Here is a 23,625-nt window from a genome sequence, read left to right as displayed (position 1 = left end):
GTGGTGCTAACATTAGGAGTTAGGTGGTGCTAACATTAGGAGTTAGGTGGTGCTCACATTAGGAGCTAGGTGGTGCTCACATTAGGAGCTAGGTGGTGCTAACATTAGGAGTTAGGTGGTGCTAACATTAGGAGTTAGGTGGTGCTAACATTAGGAGTTAGGTGGTGCTAACATTAGGAGCTAGGTGGTGCTAACATTAGGAGTTAGGTGGTGCTAACATTAGGAGTTAGGTGGTGCTAATATTAGGAGTTAGGTGGTGCTCACATTAGGAGCTAGGTGGTGCTAACATTAGGAGTTAGGTAGTGCTCACATTAGGAGTTAGGTGGTGCTAACATTAGGAGTTAGGTAGTGCTCACATTAGGAGTTAGGTGGTGCTCACATTAGGAGTTAGGTGGTGCTAACATTAGGAGCTAGGTGGTGCTAACATTAGGAGTTAGGTGGTGCTCACATTAGGAGCTAGGTGGTGCTAACATTAGGAGTTAGGTGGTGCTAACATTAGGAGTTAGGTGGTGCTAACATTAGGAGCTAGGTGGTGCTAACATTAGGAGTTAGGTGGTGCTAACATTAGGAGCTAGGTGGTGCTAACATTAGGAGTTAGGTGGTGCTAACATTAGGAGCTAGGTGGTGCTAACATTAGGAGTTAGGTGGTGCTAACATTAGGAGTTAGGTGGTGCTCACATTAGGAGTTAGGTGGTGCTCACATTAGGAGTTAGGTGGTGCTAACATTAGGAGCTAGGTGGTGCTAACATTAGGAGTTAGGTGGTGCTAACATTAGGAGCTAGGTGGTGCTAACATTAGGAGTTAGGTGGTGCTCACATTAGGAGTTAGGTGGTGCTCACATTAGGAGTTAGGTGGTGCTAACATTAGGAGCTAGGTGGTGCTAACATTAGGAGTTAGGTGGTGCTAACATTAGGAGTTAGGTGGTGCTCACATTAGGAGTTAGGTGGTGCTAACATTAGGAGTTAGGTGGTGCTAACATTAGGAGCTAGGTGGTGCTAACATTAGGAGTTAGGTGGTGCTAACATAAGGAGTTAGGTGGTGCTCACATTAGGAGTTAGGTGGTGCTCACATTAGGAGTTAGGTGGTGCTAACATTAGGAGTTAGGTAGTGCTAACATTAGGAGTTAGGTGGTGCTAACATTAGGAGTTAGGTGGTGCTCACATTAGGAGTTAGGTGGTGCTAACATTAGGAGCTAGGTGGTGCTAACATTAGGAGTTAGGTGGTGCTAACATAAGGAGTTAGATGGTGCTGACATTAGGGGTAGAGGTTCAGATCAGGGCTTTAGAACGTCAAAGACTGAGGTTGAAGGCTACATTTAGTGACTGAGGCTCATGCAAGGCTAATGTTAGGCATAGAGGTTAGGTTGAAGGTTAAGTTCAGGGTTAGAGGCTAAGAGGTTAGGCTTAGGGCTATAAAAATAGTGTCTTGGAGAGGGTTTACGGATGGATGCTAGGTTGAAAGCCAGGGATATGGGTTGGGAATTTAAAGATAGACACCAAGGTGACAGCTTACAACCTAGTGGTCTACCCAGTGGGGTATTTTAATTTTGTGCTGCCCTAGGCAAGACTAAAATTGGACGCCCTCCTCCCCCTCCTATGTAAATGTGCCCCACTCCTTCCTTTTTAATGGATGTGACTCCCTGCAAAATCAAAGGACTACAAGTCCCAGCATGAACCCCTGAGATCTCATGAGAGGGGGGGGGTGAGAGGGGGTGGGAGAGGGGAGAGGGGGTGGGTGAGGGAGGGAGAGAGAAAGGGGGGATGAGAGAGGGGGGTGAGAGAGAGGGGGATGAGAAATAGAGAGGGGGGTTGAGAGAGGGGATTAGAGACAGAGAGAGAGATGGGAAGGGAGAGAGAGAGAGAGGGGGGGGGGAGAGAGAGGGGGTAAATGAGTGAGAGAGAGAGAGAGAGAGAGAGAGGGGGGATGAAAGAGAGAGGGGGATGAGAGAGAGATAGATGGGGATGTGAGGGAGAGAGAGGGGGTGAGAGAGAGGGGGAATAAGAGAGAGGGGGGATGAGAGAAAGGGGGGATGAGAGAGAGATAGAGGGGATGTGAGAGAGAGAGCGAGAGGGGTGAGAGAGAGAGAGATAGGGGGGATGAGAGAGAGAAGGGGTGAGAGAGAGAGATAAGGGGGATGAGAGAGAGAGGGGGTGAGAGAGAGAGAGATAGGGGGATGAGAGAGAGAGAGAGAGATAAAGAGGGCGGCTGAGAGAGAGAGAGAGAGAGAGAGAGAGAGGGGGGTGAGAGAGAAAGAGAGAGAGAGGGGGGATGAGAGAGAGAGGGGGGATGAGAGAGAGGGGGATGAGAGATAGGGGGGTGAGAGAGAGGGGGGTGAGAAATAGAGATGGGGGTTGAGAGAGGGGATTAGAGACAGAGAGAGAGAGGGGATGAGAGAGAGAGAGAGAGAGAGAGGGGGGTAGGAGAGAGAGGGTGGGTGAGAGAGAGATAGATGGTGGTGAGAGAGAGGGGGAATAAGAGAGAGGGGGATGAGAGAGAGGGGGGATGAGAGAAAGATAGAGGGGATGTGAGGGAGAGAGAGGGGGGTGAGAGAGAGGGGGTGAGAGAGAGAGTGAGAGGGGGTAAGAGAGAGAGAGAGATAGGGGGATGAGAGAGAGAGTGGGTGAGAGAGAGAGATAGGGGGGATGAGAGAGAGAGGGGGTGAGAGAGAGAGAGAGAGATAAAGAGGGCGGCTGAGAGAGAGGGGGGGGGGTGAGAGAGAAAGAGAGAGAGAGAGAGAGAGGGGGTGAGAGAGGCAACTCTAGCAATCAGTGGCCAATAGAGTCTAAGGTGGAGGGGGGCTTTTTTGACCCCCCTGCAAAGTGCCGCCCTAGGCCTGGGCCTTGTTGGCCTACGCCAAAATACAGCACTGGGTCTACCTTCATCACAGATCTGAAACCAATCAAGGTCCTTTGGGCCGAGGCTGAATCGTCAGGATTAGATGGAGATCATTTACTGCTTGATGCCTCCATCTGCATGGGAACAACCAAGTAGACGTCTAAGACTAGGGTGAATGCTAAAGTTAGGGATAGTGGTTAAATCTGTTTACTGATCGAGAGAAGGTTGAAAGCTAAGGTTTGGCATAGAGTTAGGGGGTATAGAGATAGAGGCTAGTTTGAAAGCTAATTTTCAGCATTAGGCCTTGGTTGGGGGTTAGTGTTAGGTTTTGTAGTTAGGTTATGCTTGGGTTTAAGGGTTGGGAATTTCCCTTTGGTTCTTGGGCTTGAGTTTTGTTTAGAGGATAGAATCTAGGTAGCAGTAAATCAAGTTCTCCTTTCACTTGTTGACAAGGAAATTAACGTGTGGACAGTAACAGGATCTACACTCCCCTGTTGCCATGGTAACAGACTTCTGCCATCAAATGGTAGCCATGACTACCAGGTTTTGCTGCTTTCCTGGCAACAGACTACAGTCTGAAACAAAGACCCCACCATCGTTCCTACAGACCCATCCATCATATCATGGCATCCACTTATTTCCATAAAGATGGGAATCTACCCCTCTCAGCACCCCTATCGAAGTGAAAGGATGTTGGGTTACTCACAATTGGGTTATGGGAAAGAGTATTTAATTAAATTCAACATGGGTCATCCTTTTATGAGATAATCAGAACTGATGATATTGACAATGACACTGGTGGTGATGGGGAAGATATTTTTCATCACACAGTGCAGTATTTTTGCCTAGGCCAACAAGGCCCAGGCCTAGGGCGACACTTTGAAGGGGGGCAGCAAAAAAGACACCCCCCCTCCACCTGAGACTCTATTGGCCACTGGTTGCTAGAACCGTCTCTCTCACCCCCCCCTCTCTCTCTCACCCCCCTCTCTCTCCCTCTCTCTCTTTCTACCCCTCTCTCTTTCTCGATCATCCCCCCTCTCTCTCTCTCTCTCATCCCCCCTCTCTCGTCCCCCCCTCTCTCTCTCATCCACGCTCTCTCTCTCACCCCCCCCTCTCTCTTGCGCTCTCTCTCTCATACCCCCTCTCTCACCTCCTTCTCTCTCATCCCTCCCTCTCTCTCTCATTCCCCCTCTCTCTCACCCCCCACTCTCTCATCCCCCCTCTCTCTCTTATCCCCCCTCTCTCTCTCATCCCCCCTCTCATCTCCCATCTCTCTCTCTCATCTCCCCTCTCTCTCTCATCCCCCCCTCTCTCTCTCATCCCCCCTCTCTCTCTCTCATCCCTCCTCTCTCTCTCATCCCCCCTGTCTCTTTCATCCCCCTCTCTCTCTCTCTTTGATTCCCCCCTCTCTCTCACCCCCTCTCTCTCTCACACACTCACCCCCTTCGCTCTCTCTCTCATCCCTCCTCTCTCTCTCCCTCTCTCTCACCTCCCTCTCTCTCTTTCTACCCCTCTCTCTTTCTCTATCATCCCCCCTCTCTCGCCCCCCCTCTCTCTCTCATCCCCCCTCTCTCTCACCCCCTCTCTCTCTCACGCTCTCTCTCTCTCATACCCCCTCTCTCACCCCCCTTCTCTCTCATCCCTCCCTCTCTCTCATTCCCCCTCTCTCTCACCCCCACTCTCTTATCCCCCCTCTCTCTCTTATCCACCCTCTCTCTCTCATCCCCCCTCTCTCTCATCCCCCCTCTCATCTCCCCTCTCTCTCTCTCATCTCCCCTCTCTCTCTCACCCCCCCTCTCTCTCTCTCATCCCTCCTCTCTCTCTCTCATCCCCCTGTCTCTTTCATCCCCCTCTCTCTCTCTTTGATCCCCCCCACTCTCTCTCTCTCTCACACCCCCCTCTCTCTCATCCCCACTCTCTCTCTCATCCCCCCATTCTCTCTCTCTCTCTCTCATCCCCCCTCTCTCTCTTTCATTCCCCCCCTCTCTCTCTCTCTCATCCCCCCTCTCTCTCTCACCCCCCCCTCTCTCCCCCTCACCCGCCCCCTCTCTCTCTATCTCTCATCCCCCCTCTCTCTTTCTCTCCTTCCCTCACCCACCCCCTTTCTCTCTCTCCCTCACCCACCCCCCTCTCGTGAGATCTCAGGGGTTCATGCTGGGACTTGTAGTCCTTCAATTTTGGAGGGAGTCACATCTGTTAAAAAAGGAGTGGGGCAAATTTACATAAGGGGGGGGGGGGGCACCCAATTTTAGTCTTGCCTAGGGCAGCACAAAGCCAAAATACACCACTGGCCGTACTTCCATGGCTTCCATGGAAGTGTGTGCCAAGAATGCTCACCTAGCACCCCCTAGGGCCTGGGCAAAGCCTTGCATTTTGGGGCAGGTTTTTACAACCTACTTAAAAGCAACCCTTTCATTTTAGTTTTGGTTTATCTCGAACAAATTTTGTTAATTTTGACTCCCAGCCAGAGAGTTGGCTTTACACTTTAATGGAAGCTGTAAATAGCATATTTATAATTCTCCCATTGTCATTGCTGGGTAATATATACTACTGATGAGATGTAAAACTATCTGGGTGACCGGACACCATGTTCACAGATGGTAAATGTCAATATTTAATGGCCTGTATATTGATGACATTCTTCAACTGGCGATGAGTCAGCCACTTATTATTGAGTAAATATTGTCTCATTAAGGGCTCGTGTGCATTCACCGACCTCAGATGTGACGGTATAAATGCCGACCGTGCCGAAAACTCATGTCCATTTGATGTTCAGAAGGAATAATGTTCTTGCCATTGCTGACTGGATAATGACTTGATCAGAGGGAGTGGGCTGGACTGTACATGTTTCATGAAGACAATCTGTGACAGTCTGTGACCCAGATAAATCAGATTTACCAACAGCTTCCCTCCACCGAAATATCTCATCCCTTACCAGACAGAAAACACCAAGAGCCCCGTCACCCAATCTCCATAATCCCCCCTCTACATCATCCACTCCAATTCTCCTCCATACCTCCTTCTCTTTACACATTCACTCTCTCTGACTCCCCCATCACTCTCCTATCCCCCCATCACTCTACTATCCCCCTCTCCCCCATCACTCTCCTATCCCCCTCTCCCCCATCACTCTCCTATCCCCCTCTCCCCCATCACTCTCCTATCCCCCCATCACTCTCCTATCCCCCTCTCCCCCATCACTCTCCTATCCCCCCATCACTCTCCTATCCCCCTCTCCCCCATCACTCTCCTATCCCCCTCTCCCCCATCACTCTCCTATCCCCCCATCACTCTACTATCCCCCCCCGTCACTCTCCTCTCCCCCCCCATCACTCTCCTATCCCCCCATCACTCTACTATCCCCCCCCCCCGTCACTCTCCTCTCCCCCCCCCATCACTCTCCTATCCCCCCATCACTCTACTATCCCCCTCTCCCCCATCACTCTCCTCTCCCCCCCATCACTCTCCTATCCCCCCATCACTCTACTATCCCCCCCGTCACTCTCCTCTCCCCCCCATCACTCTCCTCTCCCCCCCATCACTCTCCTATCCCCCCATCACTCTACTATCCCCCTCTCCCCCATCACTCTCCTCTCCCCCCCATCACTCTCCTATCCCCCTCTCCCCCATCACTCTCCTATCCCCCCTCTCCCCCATCACTCTCCTCTCCCCCATTACTCTCCTATCCCCCCTCTCCCCTATCAGTCCTCCCCCTCCCCCATCACTCCCCCCTCTCCCACTTCACTCCCCCCTCCCCATTATCCACTCCAATTCTCCTCCATACCTCCTTCTCTCTACACATTCACTCTCTCTGACTCCCCCATCACTCTCCTCTCCCCCCATCACTCTCCTATCCCCCTCTCCCCCATCACTCTCCTATCCCCCTCTCCCCCATCACTCTCCTATCCCCCCATCACTCTCCTATCCCCCCTCTCCCCCATCACTCTCCTATCCCCCCATCACTCTCCTATCCCCCTCTCCCCCATCACTCTCCTCTCCCCCCCATCACTCTCCTATCCCCCTCTCCCCCATCACTCTCCTATCCCCCTCTCCCCCATCACTCTCCTCTCCCCCCATCACTCTCCTATTCCCCTCTCCCCCATCACTCTCCTCTCCCCCCATCACTCTCCTATCCCCCTCTCCCCCATCACTCTCCTCTCCCCCCCCATCACTCTCCTATCCCCCTCTCCCCCATCACTCTCCTCTCCCCCCCCATCACTCTCCTATCCCCCTCTCCCCCATCACTCTCCTATCCCCCTCTCCCCCATCACTCTCCTCTCCCCCCATCACTCTCCTATCCCCCTCTCCCCCATCACTCTCCTCTCCCCCCATCACTCTCCTATCCCCCTCTCCCCCATCACTCTCCTCTCCCCCCCCATCACTCCCCTATCCCCCTCTCCCCCATCACTCTCCTCTCCCCCCCTTCACTCCCCTACCCCCCTCTCCCCCCATCACTCTCCTATCCCCCTCTCCCCTATCACTTCCCCCCCTCTCCCCTATCACTCCTCCCCCACCACTCTCCCCCCCCCCCATCACTCTCCTCCCCCCATCACTCTCCTATCCCCCTCTCCCCCATCACTCTCCTCCCCCCCCCATCACTCCCCTATCCCCCTCTCCCCCATCACTCTCCTCTCCCCCATCACTCTCCTCTCCCCCCATCACTCTCCTATCCCCCTCTCCCCTATCACTCCTCCCCTCCCTCTCCCCCATCACTCTCCTCTCCCCCCATCACTCTCCTATCCCCCTCTCCCCCATCACTCTCCTCTCCCCCCATCACTCTCCTATCCCCCTCTCCCCTATCACTTCCCCCCTCTCCCCTATCACTCCTCCCCCTCCTCCATCACTCTCCTCTCCCCCATCACTCTCCTTCTCCCCCATCACTTTCCTATCCCCCTCTCCCCGATCACTTCCCCCCCTCTCCCCTATCACTCCTCCCCCTCCTCCATCACTCTCCTCTCCCCCATCACTCTCCTCCTCCCCCATCACTTTCCTATCCCCCTCTCCCCGATCACTTCCCCCCCTCTCCCCTATCACTCGTTCCCCTCCCCCATTACTCCCCTCTCCCACATCACTCCCCTCTCCCACATCACTCTTCTCTCCCCCTCTCCCCTATCAATCCCAAATCACTCTCATCTTCCCCATTACTCTCCTCTCCCCGAAAATTCTCACCTTTCTATTACTCTCCTCTCCCCCATCACTCCCCTCCCTCCCATCACTCCCCCATCACTCTCCGCTTCCCCATTTCTATCCTCTACCCCTCTCCTCCATCACTCTGCTCTCCCCCATCACTTCCCTCTCCCCCATCACTCTGCTCTCCCCCATCACTTCCCTCTCCCACATCACTCTCCTCTCCCCCATCGCTCCCCTATCACTCCCCTCTCCCCCATCACTCCCCTCTCCCCCGTCACTCTCTTCTCCCCCATAAATCTCCTCTCCCCCTCTCTCCCATAACTCTCCTCTCCCACATTACTCCCCTCTCTCTTATCACTCTGCTCTCCCCCATCACTCCCCTCTCCCACATCACTCCCCTCTCCCACATCACTCTCCTCTCCCCCATCGCTCCCCTATCACTCCCCTCTCCCCCATCACTCTCTTCTCCCCCGTCAATCTCCTCTCCCCCTCTCTCCCATAACTCCCCTCTCCCACATCACTCTCCTCTCCCCCATCACTCTCCTCTCTTCTATCACTCCCCTCTCCCACATCACTCCCCTCTCCCCCATCACTCTCCTCTCCCCCATCGCTCTCCTCTCCCCCTCTCTCCCATAACTCCCCTCTCCCACATCACTCTCCTCTCCCCCATCACTCTCCTCTCTCCCATCACTCCCCTCTCTCCCATCACTCTCTTCTCCCCCATCAATCTCCTCTCCCCCTCTCCCACATTACTCCCCTCTCCCCCATCACTCTCCTCTCTTCTACAACTCCCCTCTCCCACATCACTCTCCTCTTCCTCATCACTCCCCTCTCCCACATCCCTCTCCTCTTCCTCATCACTCCCCTCTCCCACATCACTCTATCTCTCCCCCCATCACTCCCCTCTCCCACATCGCTCCCCTATCACTCCCGTCTCTCCTCTCTCCTCTCCCACATCGCTCTCCTCTCCCCCTCTCCTCTATCACTCCCCTCTCCCACATCACTCTCCTCTCTCTCTCCCCCACCCCCCCCCCATGTCCCTCCTCCCTCCTGCCTACTCTTTCTACTTTTCATTCATTCTCTCTTTCTCTCATTTTCTCCTTCCTTTCTATTTCTCCTGTCCTTACCTCTTTCTCCCGCACTCCCTCCCACCTTACATTTTTCTCTCTCTCACCTTTCTTCCTTTTCTTCTCTCCCAACATTCTTCTCTCTACCCCCTTACTTCTTTCTCACCCAATTCCCCCCCCCCCCACATTCTTTTCTCTCTCACTCTTCTCACATTCTTCTCTCCCACTCCCCTTACCTCCTTCTCCCTCCTCCAAATCCTTCTCTCTTCCCCCCTTACCTTCTTCTCTCTGCCCCCACATTCTTCTCTGTCCCCCCACATTCTTCTCTGTCCCCCACATTCTTCTCTGTCCCCACATTCTTCTCTGTCCCCCACATTCTTCTCTCTCCCCCACATTCTTCTCTGTCCCCACATTCTTCTCTGTCCCCCACATTCTTCTCTGTCCCCCACATTCTTCTCTGTCCCCACATTCTTCTCTGCCCCCCACATTCTGTTCTGTCCCCACATTCTTCTCTGCCCCCCACATTCTTCTCTGTCCCCACATTCTTCTCTGTCCCCCCGCATTCTTCTCTGCCCCCACATTCTTCTCTGCCACCCACATTCTTCTCTGTCCCCACATTCGTCTCTGTCCCCCCACATTCTTCTCTCCCCCTCTCCTTACCTCCTTCTCCCTCCCCCAAATCCTTCTCTCTTCCCCCCTTACCTTCTTCTCTCTGCACCTAAAGTCTTCTCTGCCCCCACATTCTTCTCTGCCCCCCACATTCTTCCCTGTCCCCCCACATTCTTCTCTATCCCCCACATTCTTCTCTCTGCTCACACATTCTTCTCTGTCCCCCCACATTCTTCTCTGTCCCCACATTCTTCTCTGTCCCCACATTCTTCTCTGTCCCCCACATTCTTCTCTGTCCCCCCACATTCTTCTCTCTGCTCCCACATTCTCCCCCCCCACATTCTTCTCTGTCCCCCCACATTCTTCTCTGTCCCCACATTCGTCTCTGTCTCCCCACATTCTTCTCTCCCCCTCTCCTTACCTCCTTCTCCCTCCCCCAAATCCTTCTCTCTTCCCCCCTTACCTTCTTCTCTCTGCACCTACATTCTTCTCTGTCCCCACATTCTTCTCTGTCCCCACATTCTTCTCTGCCCCCCTCATTCTTCTCTGCCCCCCTCATTCTTCTCTGTCCCCACAGTCTTCTCTGCCCCCCACATTCTTCTCTGTCCCCCACATTCTTCTCTCTGCTCCCACATTCTTCTCTCTGCTCCCACATTCTTCCCCCCCCCCACATTCTTCTCCCCCCCCCCACATTCTTCTCTCTCCCCCCACATTCTTCTCTGTCCCCCACATTCTTCTCTGTCCCCCACATTCTTCTCTCTGCTCCCACATTCTTCTCTCCCCCTACATTCTTGTCTTTCCCCCACATTCTTCTCTGCCCCCCACATTCTTCTCTCTCCCCCCACATTCTTCTCTGCCCCCCACATTCTTCTCTCTGCCCCCACATTCTTCTCTGCCCCCACATTCTTCTCTCTTCCCCACATTCTTCTCTCTGCCCCCATATTCTTCTCTCTCCCCCACATTCTTCTCTCCCCTCCCCCCACATTCTTCTCTCTCCCCCCAAATTCTTCCCCCCCCAACATTCTTCTCTCTGCCCCCACATTCTTCTCTCTCCACCACATTCTTCTCTCCTCCCCACATTCTTCTCTCTCCTCCGACATTCTTCTCTCTCCACCCACATAGTTCTATCTCTCCCCCCCCCCCACAGTCTTCACCCCCCCCCACATTCTTCTCTCTCCCCCACATAGTTCTATCCCCCCCCCCAACTTCTTCTCTCTCCCACCAAATTCTTCTTTCTCTCCTCCCCACAGTCTTCTCTCCCCCCCCCCACATTCTTCTCCCTTCCCCCAAATTCTTTTTTTTCCTCCCAAATTCTTCTCTCTCTCCCCACATTCTTCGCTCTCCCCCCACATTCTTCTCTATCCACCCACATTGTTTTTTCTTCCCCCCACATTCTTCTCCCCCCCCCCCCATATTCTTCTCTATCTCCCCATATTCTTCTCTCTCTCCCCACACACTTCTCGCTCTCTATCTCCCTTTCCTTCTTCACCCTCTCCCTGCCACAACCTGGAGATTTGTAAGTTTGGAATTTCTCCCGTCGCTCTCAGTCTGTGACATGCTGTAACACATTGATCATCTGTGTTCACTGTTGGCTCCTCTCTCTTTGCGGAGTTCCTCCATGGTTTTATACGAACCATCATCCATCATCACAGCTGGTCTTCTTATGTAGAAGCAGAATTATGGCCGGCGATTAGATATAGCGATGGCATATATCAAACTCGGGGCCGAGGCTTTGTCGTTTATGGCTGGATACACCACTGTCCAGCTGCCGCAGCCAAGCTCTCTTTTTATTTTGAAGCCCGACGCGTTTCGTATTCCTCTGAGCTGAGGACTCTGCAACAGCCAGATTGAAGTCAAAGCAGAAAGCCGAGGAAAATGTACACAGTTCTAATCCGGCAATGCCATAAAAATGACTTACTGCCTACACCGCCATCCATGCCCAGCTATACGGCTCACTACTGCAAGCCAAATCCGCATTTAAGTGTCATTCGCTACTATGAGATGAATGGTGTACCAGAACAAATACCAACATAAAACACAACTGCCGGCAGATGCGAACAATTCATTTCCATTTGCTACATACAATTACCCTGATAAAGCAATGTTCTGCAGATATCTAGAGGGGTCAGTGATGGAATAATCTGCAGAATATAACAATATGGATCTATCAGGAGGGGGATGGGACGGTGCAATGTTCTGCATATCTCTAGTGGGGTCAGTGATGGAATAATCTGCAGAATATATCAATTTGGATCTGTCAGGAAGGGGATGGGACGGTGCAATGCTCTGCAGATCTCTAGAGGGGTCAATGATGGAATAATCTGCAGAATATATCAATATGGATCTGTTAGGAAGGGGATGGGACGGTGCAATGTTCTGCAGATCTCTAGAGGGGTCATTGATGGAATGATCTGCAGAATATATCAATATGTATCGTTTGGGGGAGAGGCGCGATGTTCTGCAGATCTCTAGAGGGGTCACTGATGGAATAATCTGCAGAATATAACAATATGGATCTCTCAGGAAGGGGTTGGAATGGTACAATGTTCTGCAGATGTCTAGAGGGGTCAATGATGGAATAATCTGCAGAATATTTCACTATGGATCTGTCAGGAAGGGGATGGGACGGTGCAATGTTCTGCAGATCTCTAGATGGGTCATTGAAGGAATGATCTGCAGAATATATCAATATGGATCTGTCAGGAAGGGGATGGGACGGTACAATGTTCTGCAGATCTCTAGAGGGGTCATTGATGGAATAATCTGCAGAATATATCAATATGGATCTGTCAGGAAGGGGTTCGAATGGTGCAATGTTCTGCACATCTCTAGAGGGGCCAATGATGGAATAATCTGCAGAATATATCAATATGGATCTGTCAGGAAGGGGATGGGACGGTGCAATGTTCTGCAGATCTCTAGAGGGGTCATTGATGGAATAATCTGCAGAATATATCAATATGGATCTGTCAGGAAGGGGATGGGACAGTGCAATGTTCTGCAGATCTCTAGAGGGGTCATTGATGGAATGATCTGCAGAATATATCAATATGGATCTGTCAAGAAGGGGATGGGATGGTGCAATGTTCTGCAGATCTCTAGAGGGGTCATATTGATGGAATGATCTGCAGAATATATCAATATGTATCGTTTGGGGGAGATGCGCGATGTTCTGCAGATCTATTACATGGATGATATTATTACAGGGAGTACTGAGCTCTTTTGGTAATTATAACCTCTTTCTATCTCTCTTGCAGCTCCGATCTAACAATGATCTGCCTTCCGCCAACCAGGCCTCCCTGAATGAGGAGAAGGGTATGTACGCCTTGTATCTCACCCTCCGCTATTAGGACCACCCACCGGTAGACACCTGCCAGCTGCATATACTGTAATCATGGAAGCTGTATACACATATATTTTTAATTGGAAGCTTTCAGGCGATTAGTCAGAAGGCAGACAAAAAAACATTAATATGGAGTTGCTCCCTTCCATGAGCATTTATATGGAGCTACCTCCCCATGGCCATGGCCATGGCCATTTCCCCATTGCCATTATTTCAGAATCCTCCTCTCCGATGATCATCAATATGGAGTTTACTCCCATTACCAATAATATGAAGTTGCCCTTCCACTGCCATTATTTTTGTAGTTGCCTTCCTTCCCCTGTAGCTATTAATATAGAGTTGCTCCCTTCCATGATCATTAATATGGAGTTGACCCCGTTAACATTAATATGAAGTTGCCCCTTCATGGCCATTATTTTTGTAGTTGCCTTCCTTCCCCTGTAGCTATTAATATAGAGTTGCTCCCTTCCATGATCATTAATATGGAGTTGACCCCGTTAACATTAATATGAAGTTGCCCCTCCATGGCCATAAATATGGAGTGGCCTCCCTTTCTCTATAGGCATTTATACCGAGTTGCCCCACCTCCAAAATCATTAATGTGGAAGTTGCCCCTACATGGCCATTAATATGGAGTTTCCCCTCCATGGTCAATAATATGGAGTGGCCTTCCTTTCTCCATAGCCATTCATATGGAATTGCCCCCTTCCATGAGCATTTATTTGGAGCTACCTCCCCATGGCCATTAACATGTAGTTACACCACTTTCCCCATTGCCATTATTATGGAGTTATCCTCTCCGTTGTTCATTAATGTGGAGTTTACTCCCATTACCAATAATATGAAGTTGCCCCTCCATTGCCATTAATATGGAGTTGCCTTCCTTCCTCCATAGCTATTAATATAGACTTGCCCCCTTCCATGATCATTAATATGGAGTTGACCCCATTACTATTAATATGTAATTACCCCTTCATGGCCATTAATATGGAGTTGCCTCCCTTTCTCCTTAGCCATTAATATGGAGTTGCTTCCTTCCATGATCCTTAATATGGACTTGTCCCTCCATGGCCATTAATATGGAGTTGCCTCCCTTTCTCCATAGGCATTTATATAGAGTTGCCACCCTCCATGATCATTAATATGGAAGTTGCCCCTCCATGGCCATTAATATGGAGTTGCCCCTCTATGGTCATTAATATGGAGTTGCCTCCCCTTCACCTTAGTCATTATTATGGAGTTGTCTCCTTCCATGATCATTAATATGAAGATGACTCCCATGACCATTAATAGGAAGTTGCCCCTCCATGGCCATTAACACAGTGTTGCTCCTCCATGGGCATTAATATGGAGTTGCCTCCCTTCCTCCATAGCCATTAATAATGAGTTTCCCCCTTCCATGATCATTAATATGGAATTGCCCCCCTTTACCCCCATGGCCATTAACATGTAGTTGCCCCTATTTCCCCATGGCCATCATTATGGAGTTGCCACCTTTGATGATCATTGATATGGAGTTGACCCTCGTGACCATTATTATGGGGTTGCCCCTACATTGCCATTAATATGGAGTTGTCTCCCTTCCCCCATGGCTATTAACATGTAGTTGCCTCTCTTCCACCAAGACCATTAAAATGTAGTTGCCCCTCTTCTCCCATGGCCATTATTATGAAGTTTCCCCCTTTGATGATCATTAATATGGAGTTGACCCCCATGATCATTATTATGGAGTTGACTCCCATGACCATTAATATGAAGTTGACCCTTCATGGCCATTACCATAGTGTTGCCACTCCATGGCCATTAATATGGAATTGCCCCCTTTGATGATCATTATTATGAAGTCAATCCCTATGACCATTAATATAGAGTTGCCCATCCATGGCTATTAATATGACGTCGACCATCAATGGCCGCTAATATGGACTTTAAGATTTTACCATCCCTTATTCCTCTAGCAAGGCATTCCACATGATTCCGGAGGGTATCTGTGGGAATGTGTGCCAATTTGAGGACTGATACCAATGTTGGATGAGAAGACCTGCCTCACGGTCAACATTCCAATCAATCCCAAATTTATTCAGTAGGATTGAGGTCAGGGCTCTGTGCGGGACCTCAAGTTCCTCCACACCAAACTCATCAAACCATATGGGGATGGCTTTGTACACAGGAGTCACAGTCATGCTGGAACAGAAAAGGGTCTTCACAAAACTGTTACCACAAGGTTGGAAGAACACAATAGTCTACAATATCTTTGTATGATGTAGCATTAACAGCACCTTCACTGGAAATTCCTGATTTCCATAATTTTAAAGGAGGTCTACATACTTTTGGTCATATAGTGTATGTGAGAGGGGGCCCCATTGATGAATTATAAAGGACTCCTCTTGTCTCTCCAATCTTCACCCTGATGGCAATTCCTTTAATCATTCAGAATGCTAATTGATTTCACTGCAATTATATAGAGGAGTCTTCCTCAACCGATATACCCTGGAGGAACCTTTGCAATAATTTTCAGGTCTTGGAGAACCCCTGCTTTAGTTATATCTACAACTTCCAGTACATTGGTGTGATCAACGTGAGAGATGACTTCTCTTATGTTGGTGGTCAATAAAAGAAGGCCACCAGGCAGAAGGCAAGGCCTGACCACCAGGATAAGAAGGACCTCTTTCCTTGGTGCTCAGATGGTGGCCCGGTGCTCTTGTGCTCACTGCTGGTGGCCCGCACACCAGACTTGGCAGATGCCTCCTTACCTTACACTGGGGGTTATAGAAAGCTAAAAAGATCTTTGGTGTCAGTGATTACTTATTTGAGAGTCAAAATCAGGGGCTTTGCTGGCTCCTCGTTCCAGGTTCTACAAAGTGACATAAGACCTGGAACTGTAGTAGTGTGCCCCTTTATCCAGATGCAGTTGCAAGTCCCTTTAACTCAATTCCCCACAATCCTCTGGGCTCCCAGCATCCCCTGAGTTCCAGGACACGCCCAGGGAGTATAAATGCCAGCTCCGCCCAGCTTCCTGTGCTCAGAGAGATCCTGCCTGATGGGACAGCAGTGACTGGGCAAGTGAGCTGTCCCCAGGTGCTGGCTCCTCATCTGCCAAGTCTGGTGTGCGGGCCACCAGCAGTGAGCACAAGAGCATGCAGCATCTATCCAAGCCCCAGTCACTGGAGAGGACTCTTTTACAATCCATGTGGAGAAGTTGTCCAAGAAGTGGGGAGGGCCTATCTACAGCCCCCAGAGCCTCCTGACCAAAGTCAGCATCAGCAGTGCCAGTGTGAAGTCTGTGCCTGCAGGAAATCCCTCAGCTCACAGTCTGCTGAATGAACGATTAACATCTTGGAACACGTGAGATTTCTCTAGCTCTCTAGCCTATCAGTAAACTGAACTCAGAGCACTCTGCTGCCATCCAGTGGCCATTCGTAGAACTGCAGTAGAATTGTTTTCATATGTTTTATGCCTGTTTCCCCACTCCTCATGCTGCCGTTTTGTACTGCAAACCCCTGTTCACACGATCTCCTGTGTAATCTAAGTTGATTTTCATTGTTAAGTAAAGTAGAAATTTTACATCACCACTGGTCTGATCATTTGGCTGATACCATTACATAACAGAACTACAGTATGTAAGTATCATCAGGAGGATGTTCAATCCTTGCCCCTCTAGAACTCTTAAGGAACTGCTGTCAACATCTGAATGAACTTCTATAGAACCCTGGTTGAGAATGATTGATCCCAATATGTAACCTTTTACAACATGTTGGATGTGGCCCAAATTTTCCATTATGGACACCTGTTCTGGTGACAACTCTCTAAGAGTGGATTTCCCCCACTTTGAAGTGTGTGTTAAGGTTCTCATTCATCCAAGTCATGGTATATCTAGTAGTAGTTAGTCCCGTTCAACTGAAAAAGTAACTTGGAGAAGATATCAAGCGTCTCCAACTTTAAGTGCTCAAGGAACTGTCAACTTCTGAATGAACTCTAGGGTTCAATAGAACCCTGGTTGAGAATGACTTATCCCAATTGGTCCCAATATGTAACCTTTTACAACATGTTGGATGTGGCCCAAATTTTCCATTATGGACACCTGTTCTGGTGACAACTCTCTAAGGTTGGATTTCCCCCACTTTGAAGTGTGTGTTAAGGTTCTCATTCATCCAAGTCATGGTATATCTAGTAGTAGTTAGTCCCGTTCAACTGAAAAAGTAACTTGGAGAAGATACCAAGCGTCTCCAACTTTAAGTGCTCAAGGAACTGTCAACTTCTGAATGAACTCTAGGGTTCTATAGAACCCTGGTTGAGAATGATTGATCCCAATTGGTCCCAATATGTAACCTTTTACAACTTGTTTGATGTGGCCCAAATTTTCCGTTATGGACACCTGTTCTGGTGACAACTCTCTAAGAGTGGATTTTCCCCACTTTGAAGTGTCTGTGAAGGTTCTCATTCATCCAAGTCATGGTATATCTAGTAGTAATTAGTCCCTTTCAACTGAAAAAGTAACTTGGAGAAGATACCAAGCGTCTCCAACTTTAAGTCCAGTTGAATGTGACTATCTACTGCCAGATATACCTCACTTTGAAGAGATTTCCTCTCACTTCCCACTGTGTCACCAGTACTGGAAGTGAATTAAAGGTAAATGGGGGGCTTTTTTTTAGGTGAATATAGGAGGAGTTTTGGGGATGATTTGGACGGGAAGTCAACACACAAAGATTTTTCAAGTGATTATTTATGGACATAACTTTAAAAAAATAAGTTGTTGAGGATATAAAGGGCACCACATCCCTAAAGGACCATTGAAATAAATTAGTAGATAGAAAAATTGGACCTTTCGTGGCCAATATCTCAGGAAAATAACACACGTGTATATAAATAAAAAAGCAGTTTTATTGCGTACAAGGATTAAAATCAGAACCCCATACAGAAGGCAAAAAATGAAAACATATATATACCAGATAATACAAGAGTAAGTATTGATTGCGTAAAAGGGTGGTTTTCAGATCTCAACGTGTTTCACTATAGTAGCTTCCTCAGGAGATCTTTAAATATGTTGGTGATAAAGAACTAATAAAATAAAAACATGTATACACCAGACAGCATCAGCCTATATGCCACTTAGTAATTCTAGATGCCATACAAAAAGTGCAATAATAATACAAGAATAAGTATAGATTGTGTAGAAAGGTGGATGTAAGATCTCAACCTGTTTCACCATAGTAGCTTCCTCAGGAGTTCTTTGAATATGTTGGTAATAAAGAACTAATAAAATAAAAACATGTATACACTAGATAGCATCAGCCTATACGCTACTTAGTAATTCTAGAAGGCATACAAAAAGTGCAATAATAATACAAGGTAAAGTATAGATTGTGTAGAAAGGTGGCTGTGAGATCTCTACACGTTTCGCTATAGTAGTTCCCTCGGGAGATCTTAGAATATCCTGGTGTTAAAGAAGTAATAAAATAAAAATATCTACATGAACCTTGGCACCCCAGATGTTTTGGAACGACATTTCCCATGATGCTCATGCACTCGGCACTGTTGTTGAACATCATGGGAAATGTAGTTCCAAAACATCTGGGGTGCCAAGGTTCGCCATCACTGGCATGTACGTTTAATTAGTAATTCTAGAAGCCATACAAAAAGTGCAATGCGCCAAAAATACAAAAGTATAGATTGCGTAAAAAGGTGGCTGTGAGATCTCAATAAGTTTCACTGTAGTTGCTTCCTCAGGAGGTCCTTGAATATGCTGGTGATAGAGAAGTAATAAAATAAAAAATAAAAAAAAACAAATATATATATATATATATATATACCAGATATCATCAGCCTATACGCCACTTAGTAATTCTAGAAGCCATACACAAAGTGAAATGCACCAATAATACAAGAATAAGTATAGATTGCATAGAAAGGTGGCTGTGAGATCTCAACATGTTTCGCTATAGTAGTTTCCTCAGGAGATCCTTGAATATGCTGGTGTTAAAGAAGTAATAAAATAAAAACATGTGTACACCAGATATCATCAGCCTACACGCCACTTAGTAATACTCTAAGCCAAAGAAAAAATACAGTGCACCAATAATACGAGACTAAGTATAGATTGCGTAGAGAGGTGGCTGTATGATCTCAACATGTTTCGCTATAGTAGTTTCCTCAGGAGATCCTTGAATATGCTGGTGATAAAGAAGTCATTATCAATATTTAAAAAATCATGATACAACACATACAATATTTAAGGTACGACACACCATTATACTTACAACTATAAAGTATGGGAAATGTAGTTCCAAAACATCTGGGGTGCCAAGGTTACTCACAAATCTGGTGTGTGTATGCAAGAGGCACCAACCATCAGCGGAGGAAGGAAAGTACGACTGCGAGCACCCATGCCAGGGTCACCCAAGAGCAAAAGGTCCACATACCTGCATATTTACAGGGGGATAAATCATGTTTTTTAATATTGATGATTACTTTTTTATCACCAGCATATTCAAGGGTCTTCTGAGCAAGCTACTATAGCGAAACACGTTGAGATCTTACAGCCACCTGTCTGCGCAATCTATACTAATTCTTGTATTATTGGGGCATGGCACTTTTTGTATGGCTTCTAGAGTCACTAAGCAGCGTACAGGGGGGTGATATCTAGTGTATACATGCTATTATTTTATAACTTCTTTATCACCAGCATACTCAAGGACCTCCCGAGGAAGCTACTATAGCGAAACACGTTGAGATCTCACAGCCCCCTTTCTATGCAATCTATTTAAATGGCTTCTAGAAATTCTAAGTGGCATCTAGGCTAAACATATCTGGTGTTTACTGTACATGTTTTTAATTTTTGTTTTTTCTATCTACGAATTTATTTGAATTATCTATGGACATAGCTTGTCCTAGGAAGGTTTTACGGGCACTTTCTCCTTCCTCTTTGGTCCTCATAGTTCAATCTTGGCTTTTTCTTCTTCAGACAAACCTGGAAAGTCGGAGACGGTGGAAGAAGAAATTGACATCGACCTCAATGCCCCGGAGACAGAAAAGGCCGCCCTGGCCATCCAGAACAAGTTCCGCCGCTTCCAGAAAAAGAAACCAAACCCAAGCTCGTGAGGAGGACAGTTCCATCCATGACCTCAACACTGCCCTGTACGATATACACTGTGCGCAGGCTCGCCTACTTCTTCCACCTTCTTTTCTATGAAGGGCAAGCCAAGTAACAACAGGGCTCAGCTCTCCCCTCCCCTTACCTCACACCTCCCCCCCCTCCCCCGTCTAATTAAATTATTATGAATGCTGATCTTTAAAATTGAGCCCCTGCCCCCCAACAGGTTGACCATGGTTCGGCCATCTTGCATTTACGCCTTGCTCCGAGTATAGCCCGTGGAATTGATGGAGGAAGGAAGAGTTTTCTATGAATAGTGAGATCTCATCTTGTACGAAGGACCACAGAGGTCCCCTTTCTTCTCTTCTTAAGGCATGTTCTTATATAGCATATATTATATTTAAAATATTTATTATATAGAATTGAATGAATTTAGACCATCTCGGTGGCCATCTTCATTTTACCCATGATTGCCTTATTCCATCTCATTCGAGCCTCATGCAAATTAGAGTCTCCCCTGACCCCTCCTACCCATTTGCTCCACCCCTGAGGAGACATAAACTTGGTCGCCCCACCAAAAATGATAACTTGGAGATTCTGGGCTCATGTTTGGTTGGATTTTTCACTCGTAATATCTCTTGATGAGTCTGAAGCAAGTTATTACATTTCCCACTAAAAGGGTCAGTGAACAAAGCTATGACGCATGAGTTATTTGTCTTTAAAGCATATTCATGCATTATAGCTTTGTGAATTCATACCTTTATATGGCTGCCGTTCTCTTTTATAGAAACAGGTTGGCCTAACTCTCAGATGAGAGTCAGACCTAGGCTGTTCATTTTAGGACATTGCTTATTGGTCTATGTTTAAAACTTGTATAACCCTCAAACAATTCTGGGACAAGGCCAGTTAGCACCCAAAGCGATACGGCTAAAGTGCACCCTTCCCATCCTCCCATGGACTGCGAACTACTCCAGCTGCATAGGTTGCAGGTCCTGCCTTTTTTGCATCCCCTTCCTGCTGAAGTGCCCAAGGTGGCCCTCCCTCCTGCCCACGCCTTGGCCCAGTCCTGCCCTTAAAGCCTGCACATTCTGAAGAGCCCAAGGTGACCACCTCTCCTGCCCAGCCCTTGACTCAGTCCTGCCCCTAGGTCCTCACCTTCCGAAGAGCCCAAGGCAGATGCCCCTCCTGCCAACCCCTTGGCCCAGCCCTGCCCAAAAAGTCTGCAAATTCTGAAAAGCCCAAGGTGACTTCCCCTCCCGCCCACCCCTTGACTCAGCCCTTGCCTTAGGTCTCCACCTTCCGAAGAGCCCAAGGTGGACGCTCCTCTTGCCAACCCCTTGGACCAGCCCTGCCCTTAAAGTCTACAAATTCTGAAAAGCCCCAGGGGACTTCCCCTCTTGCCTACCCCTTGACTCAGTCCTGCCCTTAGGTCCCCACCTTCCGAAGAGCCCAAGGTGGACGCCCCTCTTGCCAATCCCTCCTGCCAATCCCTTGACCTAGCCCTGCCCTTATGTCCCCATTTTCTGAAGAGCCCAAGGCAGCTGCCCATCCTGCCAACTCCTTGAACTGGCTCTGCTTTTAAAGTCTGCACGTTCTGAAGAGCCCAAGGTGACTTCCCCACCTGCCCACCCCTTTACTCAGCCCTGCCCTTAGGTCCCCACTTTTCGAAGAGTTCAAGGCGGCCACCCTTCCTGCCAAACCTTGATCCAGCCCTACTGTTCGTTCCCCATTTTCTGAAGAGCCCAAGGCGGCCGCCTCTCCTGCCAACCCCTTGAACGGGCCCAGCCCTTGAAGTCCCCACCTTCTAAGGAGGCCAAGCAGCCACCACTCCTGCCCATCCCTTGACCCAGCTTTGCCCGTAGGTCCCCACCTTCCAAAGAGCCCAAAGCAGATACCCCTCCTGTCAACCCCTTGAATCAGTCCTGTCCTTAAAGTCCCCACCTTTTAAAGAGCCCAAGGCAGTCACCCATCCAGCCCACCTCTTGATCCAGTCCTACCCTTAAGGTCCCCACATTTTGTAGAGCCCAAGGAGGCCATCCCTCCTGCCCACATCTTGACCCCCTTCTGCCCTTGAAGTTTCCACCCCTTAAAGGGCCCAAGACGGATGTCTCTTCTGCCAACCCCTTGGCCTGACCCTTAAAGTCGCCTCCTTCCTGATAAAAACTTTTGCTATTACTAAGCCTTTTTGCTCCTCCCCTGCCTAACATCTCTTGGGCTATTTGCAGCAGTAGCTGAACAGGATAGAGGAGCGGCATTAAAATCAAATCTCCTAAAATGGGAATTCCAATTTTTTCCAACAGCCTGTTTCTCTGGAAAGAAGCGACTTTGCAATAAGCCATTTTCTGAGGAAGCTTGTTAGGAAATGTAATATCTTAATTCAAACTGATTGGTGAACATTTCCAAATGTGAGAGGTCTTCTTTAAACATTCTTTAGTTTGATTGCCATTTAATTAACTCTTTCCTTTTTTGCTGACCTGTATCGGAGAGATTGGACTTACTAGGGAGATGTGATGTCATTCTTGATGATGTCATTGGCCCCTGTTCAAAGTGCAAGTTTACCCAATTTTTTTTTTTTTTTAGATATAGAGGGGGAAGGGCTAGAACCTTGCTAGGTTCATACTGCTTTCTCTGCTTTCTGTGTCCCCAAGGATTTTTCTATACTTCCTGTCTGATGGGATAGGAAGTAAGGGAATATCTCTCCACTTTCTCTCTAATTGACTTAGGAAGAAGCAGAAAAAGAGGGGAAATAAAGTTACATTTTTTTTGTAGAATGAGAAAAGACTGAAATTTATGTCTGTAGGGTGCAGTCAGCTTTTAAAACCAGACAAAACATCTAACCCTCCCCCACTCTTTAAAAAAAAAAAAAAAAAGTTTGTCTAGAGTTGGGCTTTACTTTTACCTAAAGGTAATACACCATTGTATCAGCCTGCTCTTAGCAGTGGTACTCTGCTGCCATCTTGTGGTTGGTCATATGAATTGACCAACCACAAGATGTAATAAAATAAATGAAAAACAATAACATTTTTATTTTATTAAATTTGTTTTTGCTCTGGTTTATGCTCTCATTTTTTTAATTTTTTTGCTCTGGTTTATGCTCTCATTTTTATACTTTATTTAAATTTTTTTTTGCTCTGGTTTATGCTCTCATTTTTTTATTTTATTTTTAATTTTTTTTTGCTCTGGTTTATGCTCTCATTTTTTTATTTTATATATTTTTTTTTTGCTCTGGTTTATGCTCTTATTTTTTTATTTTATATATTTCTTTATTTTTTTTTGCTCTGGTTTATGCTCACATTTTTTTATTTTATTTATTTTATTTTTTTTGTTCTGGTTTATGCTCTGTCAGTTCCAGGTTTTGCTTCCAGAATAAACACATGCCATTTTTCCCCTATGCTTATAAAACTCAGTGAACCAGACCAGAAAAAAAAACACATAGAAACCACTTAGTGAAATGATTTGGATATAAATTGAACAGTTTTGTTAATTTACTCTTTTGATTTTGAGCCTTCTTCCATAAAAAAAAAAAAAAAAAAAAAAAAACACATCTACAG

At 47.7% G+C, this 23,625-nt stretch overlaps 1 protein-coding gene across 1 annotated transcript in view; it reads left to right on the top strand.

The window, feature by feature from the left end:
• PCP4L1 (Purkinje cell protein 4 like 1) overlaps nucleotides 1-20,236 on the top strand; it is a 71,971-nt gene extending 51,735 nt beyond the window's left edge. The window contains exons 2-3 of the mRNA XM_082242552.1: nucleotides 12,899-12,956; nucleotides 19,946-20,236. Coding sequence (XP_082098678.1) covers nucleotides 12,899-12,956; nucleotides 19,946-20,082 — 195 coding nt within the window. The 3' untranslated portion in view covers nucleotides 20,083-20,236. The remainder of the gene's footprint in view (nucleotides 1-12,898; nucleotides 12,957-19,945) is intronic.
• The last annotated feature ends 3,389 nt before the right edge of the window (nucleotides 20,237-23,625 follow it).

Source organism: Pelophylax lessonae (genome assembly GCF_965119305.1).
Source record: "Pelophylax lessonae genome assembly, chromosome: 13".
Lineage (NCBI taxonomy): Eukaryota > Metazoa > Chordata > Amphibia > Anura > Ranidae > Pelophylax > Pelophylax lessonae.
The sequence above is the reverse complement of the archived record's forward strand: the minus strand, read 5'-3'. Positions and strand labels throughout refer to the sequence as shown.